Genomic DNA, 10051 nt, shown 5'->3' with positions numbered 1-10051 from the left:
GCTTCAGCAATTTGTATAAGTCCTTGATTTTGTATACATTTTTATTTAACACTATTCATGAACTAATACATAAGCTCTTCTAAACTAACATTCTCCTCTTGAGGTGGTTGTCTCACTTCGCTTTCATCCCAACAAAAGTTAACATTAAGCCCATATGAAACCGCATACTTGTACGGTCTAGAAATAGAGTAAGACTCTTCAAAAGATGAATCATAAGAGGAATACTTACCTGCTTGACAATCAACACATAGATGATTGTCGGGTACTACAATAGCAGATTTGTGATAATGCTCAACTACTAACTCTTCAACCGTTTTCTTAGGCTGATTGTGCTCCATCTTCACAGCATTTAAAGTTCAATATCAGGAATATATACTTCAAGTTTTCTTCCTAGGACTTGTCACGTACTACAAAAAAAATCTCGATGACAAGTTAACTAATTAAAAAAAAAGACAAAAGCTAATTCTTGAATTAGCACCAAAATTTATTTTGAACACTATTGGTTGTCAATCTCCGGCAACAGTGCCAAAATTTGACGACCGTAAAATACAATGCGAAATTAATACTCGCTAGCCAAAGATAGAATAGTTAAATTATCGTCTCCACAATGATTGAATTTAAATAATGTTCAAGTAATTTCTGATTTAATTGCTATTCGGGTGGATCAACACTTGAGTTAAATGATTATAAACTAAGTTTAACTACTAAAATAAAGCAATTGACAATTGACAATAAGGAATTAGAGATTCGCAGAGTTAGTTTCTTATCAATGTAAGGAATAAGGGTTTGACACGATAGGTGCAAGATAGCTATTTGGGATTTAACTCTAGTTTAATTCACTCTAATATTCTAATGATTCTCACGAATTCACTCGATGATTAGTTCAAACGTGTAGTCAAGACTCCTCTCTTGATCAAATCTTAACTCTACGAGGTGAACTAATATAAGCACTGAGAAGTATGCAAGCATGCGTTAATGGACTGATCCTTAGGAAAACGTCTCTTGAATATTCTCCTAACTTGATTTAACCAACAATTCAACAAGCTCTTCCGATTAATTAAGAGAATCAATGAATTAAATCAAACAAAATAATGTAAATATAATCACCAAGATATTCCTCTTTCGATTAAATAAACCGATGAATAAAGTTATAACAATTCAAAACTCCATAAACGAATTCAAGCATGAACTAGAGTCGAAATCCACAAATATTTATCAACATACCAAATCCGTCAAACCCTATAAGAAACTACTCCATAATCATGAAGGAAATAATCACAAATATAATTAAAGAATAAGAAAGTATCAATATAACGTTACAATCCAAATTCTTGTATTGAATTGATGGAAAGATGATGAAATCCCGTGTCTTGTTGCCTCCAATGCTCTCCCAAAGCTTCCAAATTCAAGAGTTCTCTAAATTTCGTATTTTTGGTGTATTTATATCATGTAAGAATGAGTCTGGACAAAACTATCCTTTTCAAGGTGAACTAGGAGAAATACTTTGTAAAAATTGCACATGCGCGGCGCATGGCGCGCCGCCCCACACAGTGTGCCTGTGGAAAAGTTCAGAGAGTTGATTTTTACACTCTGCAAGAATTTTGCTCTAGCGCCCCGTTACGCATGGCGCGACGCGGTAGTGCAATTTTCTTAGAGTAATATTTTTTCCTCACTTTTTGACATCCAGACTTAGTCATCGATCCCCGAACGTGATTCCGCCTTAATTTTTTGGGCTTTTACTTAGACTTCAAAGCTCTAACTTGTTCAAATTATCTTAATAGCTCAAAATCACTTCCTGCAAGGCATAAAACACATAATAAGTGCAATACACTAATATTTAAGCTCAAACACAAGTAAAATACAGTAATTGAAGTGCAAACTGTGACTAAAATACGGGATTTTAGCATACCATCACTAACCATAAATCTATATGTTTATGAAAACAAAAACTAAAAATCAGTTCGCTAGTTCAATTCAATGTGTACTTGTCACGCCCCAAAATGGATTGCGACGTGGCCGGCACCCAGTGCCTCACCGTTTGCACCGACCAAACCATTGCAGCTTAATATTTACCTCAACTCGCAATCGTGTAGCTCAATCTATTTAATAAATTATAATATTAGACGAGAGAAATGAGATAAACTTCATTAACAATAAAAGTTCATAGCGTAATTTGGACATAAGTAAAATGTCATATGTGATACCATGTGAGTACCCACTGCCTAAAATAATACACATACTTTATGGAGCCTCTATGACGCAACGAATGGAATAATAAAGTTGCAGGGGTAGCCCGCACTATTCAAAAATATACAACTGAAACAAAGTGGCCCACGAGTGCAAAGGTGGACTCACCAAAAACAAGAAAAGAGGCTGCAGGAACTCTAACTTGTGCGCTGACCGTCCTGCACCCGACCGTCTGCTAAACCTGATATCATTTAAACAAACGATGATGACTGAGTATTGAAATACTCATATATGCGTCAACCACCACTCGTGTAGGGAAAGAGTTATATAGATAATCATATGTAACAAAATAAATGAGATCAATAATTTCAAGTAAGATGTATAAATAATGTAAAGTACATAAAATTACACCAAGGGATTTAAATTTGCAAGACGAGAAATGTATTTCTTATGTGTCAGGCATCTTATTATAATTATTGTTCTCATTATCTTGTGTCTCAATATCAATGGCACTTATGGTGCTGGAATACATCAGGATGCCATCCACGAAGACTGACGTACCATCCCCAAACAGTTAGGCTAATGTATATAGTCAAGGATCCAAGAGGCTGCCGTACCACTCTCGCACAGCTAGACAAAAATATATTTTTCATTCTTTTATTTATTTATTTATAGAATCGTGTCCATCGACCAAGAATTATTTCATTATGTAATACATCAAGGATCTAAGAAGGCTGTCGTACCATTCCCGCACAGCTAGACCATAGGTGTTAGTCGCTATGGATAGCGTTTTAACTTTAATTTTATGTAAACCAAATAACCAAAAGAAAGGAACACAACAATATATGTAGAAGCATGTCACGAATTATATAAATCTATATGGATCAAGAATATCATACTGGTAGTGTGGGGCATCACTCAATAGCACAATATATGTATAGCACCCATAGATATCTTCATCTAATTTGAGATTTAGTCATATAAGTGATTTTATTCGTTTAGTTCCAACAAAGAGTAAATAATGCGAGCTTGTCCCGCACGTGCAAGGAATATCATCAAGTCACCAAAATAAATAAATAAATCATAGATTAGTTAGTTTTTTTTTTTTTGGAAAGCAACAAGAAGCTAGAAGCTCGACATACCTCGATATTCCGCTAAGTTAGTTAAAAGTCGCACCGGCCGTTCCAACAATATTCAACAAATTCATTCTACATATATGAGCTTATATTAATTAATAAAATATCCCAACAATATCAATTTAATTTATTATTTTTTTTAAAAAAAATGTAAGAGACAGATTAATTATTAAAATTTTCTAAATCAACCTTGCTGGTAATATCATGCTCAATAGCTTTAAGAACCTCAACAATGGTAATACTAGGCCCATTCAAGTTAATAAAGTCCAACATTTAAATTCCAACGACATTATCCATCACCCCTTCCCCCAAACCACCAACACCATTAACAACAAGCTATTGTTACACATTATGGTCTCCAACAACCAACCAACTCAAATACTATCTTTCACAACCATTACTACTCATAAATAACTCATACTTATTTTCCAAAGTGTAAAAATTACCTTCTTGAAGAAACCCCCAAAAATCAACTTTAGGGATTTTTGAAGACACTTAGTATTCTTATTGAATCTACTCAATTTAAAGGGGTAACAATGTTAATATAGATGCTAATATCTCTAACTGATACAAAATTTTGGACAAAAACTTACTTTCACTGGTATAGGAGTCGTCTTGGCCGAGAGCTTCTTGAGGAGCCACACTAACTATTTTGTTTGGTTTTGTAATGTAAAATTATCGGGTATAGCAATACAAGGGAGGTTTATTCCATGTTCATTATTTACTCCATTGTCTTGGACCCACTTAGTGGAAAAGATTCTTTTCATTTAAAGGTCCCATTTCATGACCAAGAATAAACATATACAATCAAATCTCTCTATAATAACGTCGTTTGTTCTGAATATTTTTGGATGTTACAGAGAAGTGCTGTTATACAGAACATATATTATAACATAATATAAAAATTAGTTTCGAAAAAGCTTGGCTTTTATAATGAAATGTTGTTATATAATGATTCTATTATAGAGAGGTCTGACTGTATACAAAAGCTATAATTTGGCCATTAAGTGCATATTCACGCCAACTTCTTTTCGTTCTCTTTTTTTTTTTTTTTCATCTCATATTTTGAACATAATTAAACGTTAATATATAAGTATTAACATGTCCATTAATATTTTCTCAATCCCTCGCTGTCATTGGTACACAAAATAATATTTTCTATATTCATAATCACGATTAAAGTATTAAACTAAATTCGAAAATTTTCAAAGCGCTACAGTTCTGCCGGTTTTAGGAGTTCTTTTGAGCCCCCTAGAGAAGAGTATTGAGGCATATAAGGACGATAAATACTTATTATCAATGAGTGTAATATATGTTTTGCATAAAAACTTTCAAACACTTAACCATGATTGTTAAGGTTAATTTAGTTAGGTGTAAATATCTTCGGATTAGCTTTTTGAATTTTGGGTTTTCTTATCTATTTCAAACAGTAAACTATCAATCATTTTTGCTCGTGCTAGTCCCCAGAGATTTTTGGATTTCTTGAAATATGAGATTGAATGCCAAACTCTTATTTGTATTTTGTATTTTATTTTATATTGGTGATGTTAGGAAATTTGCACACCTGATGCTATGGAGGCCTTACTTCTAGCATGCGGTTTAATGCATATTAGCTACTATGGTAACAGTTGGCGTTTCATTATAGCAAGGTCCTCGCCTTTATTATGAATATCCACATATGGTTTTGATTATTATGATATCATTCTTTGAGGCATCTCAATTAGGCTATATGATTTCTACTTGCGGCATCTCTAACGGTTCAGTACGGATAAGTATTTACTAATGCAAGACGGTGTTTGCAACTACTCCATACAATATAATCTAACTGAAGGAGTGAAGAAAGTAATCATGAACATGAATGGGATCCCATATGTTTGGCAAAGACAATTACTGCTAAAAAACAATGCACGGATTGCTGGAGTTGGCAATGCGAGGATGTTAATATTTCGAGAACAGTAAGGTGCACAATAGTTTTCGCCTTAAATGACCCACTAAATTCTGTTTCCTTACTTTGCAAATCAGGAATTAAGATCAGCATAATCCACAACATTTCACACACACTTTTCTAGCATAGCTAGGCTAAAGCTATCTTTCAAACACATGCAGTAAAACTAGCATGATGCTATTCTGATGCTACAGAACCATATACCATTCCACATAACATATATATGACTCAATGAAATTGTTGAGAGTTTGGCCAACTTATTTATGAGCTATCACACACCACAAACGATCGAGTATCCAACGTGCAGTTTTTTTTGGTAACAACTGTGAATATTACCATACCAACAATCCAACGTGTAGTTAATGATCACATTTTCAACTCTTGAATTGAATCTGAGACTTCCTAAAAATGGAGAGATATCAAGTTTCCTTCTAAGAGTAGCTTATTGTTTTTCTTTGCATGCCTTTGACAGAAAGCAGTTAGTCTCTTGAGACCATCTTCTAGAGTTGATAGTTCACATGCAAAGGTTATCCTGAGCCAATTCTTGAGTCCTACAGTAACACCTGCACCAAGCCTTATTGTCATATATCTATACAACAAAGCATCGAGTACATGCAGTAAATTCATGCAACAAAATCAAAAGCGCATAAATTTGACTTTCATATAACTCGGTTACATATATTTATGGAGTCTAAATCAAATTTGACAAATGCTTGTCTGAATACGAAAGTTCTAACTACTAAAGGCGTGCGAGAAATCCTCCAAAAAAGACATTTTCTGGAGTACGAAAATACTACTGTCTTTGATAGAGTTTGATGCTTTATAAGAGAGTTTGCTTGTTCTTTTACCTGGTAAAATTATCAAAGACTCCTCCTTAGCAAGCTTGACACAGAAGTCCAGGTCATCTTCAATGTCTTCTAGAAGGTTTAAGTGAAGTTTGACCTGGAAAGGGAAAGACCTTAATTAGATATTTGATTATATCTACTAATCTCAAACTAAAAGTTAATTAAGCTTCCATTTTTCTCTTACCATCACAGACATAGATCCTTCAGGTTTACTTGGGCAAGTGATGCAAGGTATATCCTTGATTTTGTCATAACAAATGTCTGCAGCTTGTCTTAGTATATTTACTATTTTAGAGAAGAAATCATCTTTTGTTTTCTGAAGGATCATAGGAATTGCTCCCTGTCAAAAAGAAATCAGATACCTTAGTAAAAGATGTGGAAAATACATCCAAACTAATAAGTTCTTAAATAACTACGCCATTAGACCAAAGTGTGGCTAGAAGCAGAGGCGGATTAAACTAATAGGGTTTGAACCAAAAGCTAATGGGTTCGACCGAATTAACCCGTATGCAACATGCTGGCTCCCCCTGGATAGAAGGAATAACATGCATTAGATTTTCAAAAGAAGGCAAGCAGAACAGAGTATTATAAACCTGAATAAGGGTTGCGGGGTCAGAAATTAGATTGAGATACCCCATAATAGAATCTATGACCTGCAAATAGGAAAACACGAAAGTGAGAATATGCAGACATATGTGAATATAGTACAGAATGACCATCTTTCAAAGAAGAGTAAGTACCCCATATTCTTTTAGTATTCCATTTGGATCGTTTGTAACAAGCCAACCAAGTCGCCAACCAGGGACAATCCACCTCTTTGATATGGATCCAAGTGTAATAACAGGCGCAATCGATCCAAATATTCCCATAGGCACAAATGGTTTACTTCCAAAAGTAAGATGATCATAAACTTCATCAGCAATAACTAAAATTCCAAGCTTCTTTGCCATCTCCGCCACCTGAAGAAATTAAACCACTTTGTTACAATCAAAATAACTCGAAGTCAATATATTACCAAAAGAAAAGGATATGCATACCTCCTTCAAATGTTGGTATGTGTAGACATTACCGCAAGGATTCCCAGGATTAATAATGACAATAGCAACAGTATTTTCATCTGCCAAAGACTCAACTGAATTAAGGTCTACCTCCCACTTCTTTTCAGGGAGAAGATTAAAGTGACGCATTTCAAGATGATTATATGCAGCTCGCGCTTCATAATAAGGAAATCCAGGCCTTGGAAGTAGAATATTTGCATTCGGGCGAGCAAGAACATTCAAAATTATTTCAATTGCTTGAGTACATCCAATTGTCAAGTAAACATCATCAGGTGACAACTTGTATGGAAGATCTTGAGATAAGTGTTCTGCTACAGCCCTTTTCAGAGATAAAAAATTTAATGAATTTTTCTGAATTTGAAGAAAATCAATGGTGTTTACAAGAATCAGTTAGTTGATGTTTGTTGAAAGTAAATTAACAAATACACTCTAGCATCAATTCCTCCTCCCCTCCCCCTAGGTCTAAAAGAAAATAAAAAAACGAAAAAACGGAAATTAAAAATAGATTGAGTTGTGATCCTTTAATTTGTTCACACAATGCTGATAGTTTTCTTGCCTTAGGGAGAATTCTTAAGTGGACTAGCTCCATACTTGCTTCATAGTCTTGTATGCCAACAATGTAGATAGAAGGTACAGCATGTTTCGTCATGCTTTTAAAATCAGTTTATTTTGAAAAATATTTTCTCAAATATGCTTTTCAAAAAAGATGTGTTTTTCAAAAAAATACTTTTAGTGAGAAGCAATTTGAATTTGGCTAATTAATTTGAAAAGTATTTTTAAGCCGCAATTATTATTTGGCTAAGCTTTTAAAAAGTCCTTATAAATGTATTTTCTCAAAAGTACTTTAAAAGAGATACTTTATGAGGAAAAACTACTTTTTTTCAACTTCTCAAAAACATCTTCTGCTTCTAATTGAAAGCACTTTTTTTCCTTCTAAATATTTGGCCAAACACTTTAACTTTAGAAAAAACACTTTTGGCGGCAAAAAGAAATAATTTGGTCAAACAAGCTATTAGTAAGATTACTGGCTACAACTGATACATAGAGTACGCAGGAACTATATGACAGAGGTCGATGGCTCTCTCTCAAAAAGGTCCATGGACTAGCGAAGAGCGGAGATAGTAAAGCAAAGGGAGTTCAATTAAATCCTTGTGCAAATAGGGTAAAAATGAAAATTATTCGGTATATAAACGTTTAAATCCCTTTAACATAAGAAAAATAATGCTAATACGGGTTGAAAAGTTGCCATAAGTCATAATTTTAAATCTCAACTATGACATCCTAGTAATTTTTGTAATTTTTTTAATCTCCTTATCCATATAAAGTGTTGGCTCCACAAGGAGCAGCAGAAACCAATGAAGGGAAATGCCATATAATGGACCACTATATTCATTGAAGGAATTAAAATATGTATATACCGTAAGTAGTGTACCAATTAAAGCACGGCCTTTTACTTTGAATGACTGCTTTTTTCTTTTTCTCATACTTCGAATGATTGCGTCAAAGTGTTAATGGATCAACTTCAACACTTGGGAAACTGATGGAAAATCACCTGTTGCGCATGTGAACTTTAGCCTTCCGTTAGTTTCTTAACCTTCAGTAACTAATTAGGGCCCGTTTGGACATACAATTTGATTGAAGATTTTTTTAAAAAAAATTTACTTTTACCCGAAATCGTTCATAAAATTTCCAATTTTCACTTAGATGCATTTTGAAAATTTTCGAAAATTTGAAAAACCGCAAAAAGCTGTTTTTCAAAATTTTCACTCAAATCACTCACCAAACTTCAAAAACAACTCAAACTGAAATTTATGTCCAAACACAACTCTAAATTTTAAATACCATTTTCACTTGAAAAAAAATTTCAATCATTTTTTTGAATTTTACAATTCTTATGTCCAAACGCCTACTAAATGACGTCTTTTGGTCATTTTGCTAAACTTTAAGGAAGTTTTTTGTTTACATAGATACTTAAAGGATGAAACTTAAGTTTGAATATAGTTAACGAACTAAAATAGTTCACACAAACTAAACTGTAGTAAAAGTTACACTCAGTTATTGTGACCATTAGCTAGAATGAGTAGACTAGAGCATGTATAATTAGCAAACATGTAATTGAAGAAAAGTAAAATACTCCGAAATGAAAAGTAGAATGTAGAAAGTACGTACCTTCTAGCTGAAAGTATGCCGACGGAGGAGGAATAGCCGTTGAACTTAGCTGAGCGAACGGAATCAAAGATAGCATCTTCAGCGACGGGAGTGGTCCGAAAGCAGGAGAAGGAAGAAGGGTCGCCGTGGGAGAGAGGGATAACGGGTCGGGTGTCGGACGGGTCGACGCTCTGCATTAATGTATTACGAACCACTCTTATGGACAAACCCGACCCAGCCAACAACTTGTCGTTCTCTCTAAAATTCCATCTTGTTTTTGCACCCTTCTCCTTCATACTTGATATATGCTCTCCTCCTCTACCTTCTTCCCCTCTGAATAAATATTTTAGAAGTAGATATATGGTGTGGAAGGAGGAAAAAAGTAGACAATATATAATGGAAATAGATTTCTACATGTGTACTGCAAGATATACTTGTTACAGAAATATATATAAAGTCAGAAAATAGAAAAGAGAATTGTGTTCGTGGAAATAATTACTAATATTTGTATATTATAATAGGTTGTTTATATCACTAACGGTCTTTCTTGAGGTTGTGCGTGAATACGAAATGCATGAGACTGCTTTTTTAGGTCATTGGAAAAAAGAGATGGATCATGCCTGATGCTCTCCTCCTCTGATCCTCCTCAACATTTTTGTCATTTTCTGGAGGTAGTTGTGGTGGGAGCATCAAACTGTTGTCTTGTGCAGTGGAATTCTTTTATTTTTGGTC

General features: G+C 34.1%; 1 protein-coding gene and 1 long non-coding RNA gene across 2 annotated transcripts; both read right to left on the bottom strand.

Moving 5' to 3' along the window:
• Positions 1-1143: 1143 nt before the first annotated feature.
• On the bottom strand, positions 1144-4003 carry LOC104104143 (uncharacterized). Its single transcript, XR_688071.2, has 4 exons — positions 3917-4003; positions 3330-3395; positions 2356-2428; positions 1144-1795 (listed from the first exon to the last, which is right to left on the bottom strand). It is a non-coding gene; the product is annotated as an uncharacterized lncRNA (long non-coding RNA).
• A 1304-nt stretch (positions 4004-5307) lies between these two features.
• LOC104104148 (probable aminotransferase TAT2) lies at positions 5308-10043 on the bottom strand. The gene is made up of 7 exons (XM_009612154.4): positions 9341-10043; positions 7151-7490; positions 6854-7072; positions 6707-6766; positions 6298-6453; positions 6117-6210; positions 5308-5831 (listed from the first exon to the last, which is right to left on the bottom strand). The coding sequence occupies exons 1-7, from the start codon at positions 9613-9615 to the stop codon at positions 5671-5673; spliced, it is 1305 nt and encodes a 434-aa protein (XP_009610449.1). The 5' UTR covers positions 9616-10043; the 3' UTR covers positions 5308-5670.
• Between the last annotated feature and the right edge of the window lie 8 nt (positions 10044-10051).

The sequence above is a fragment of the Nicotiana tomentosiformis genome, chromosome 7 (assembly GCF_000390325.3).
Source record: "Nicotiana tomentosiformis chromosome 7, ASM39032v3, whole genome shotgun sequence".
Classification (NCBI taxonomy): Eukaryota; Viridiplantae; Streptophyta; class Magnoliopsida; order Solanales; family Solanaceae; genus Nicotiana; species Nicotiana tomentosiformis.
Note: the sequence above shows the minus strand (reverse complement) of the source record. Positions and strands in the feature narration are given on the sequence as shown.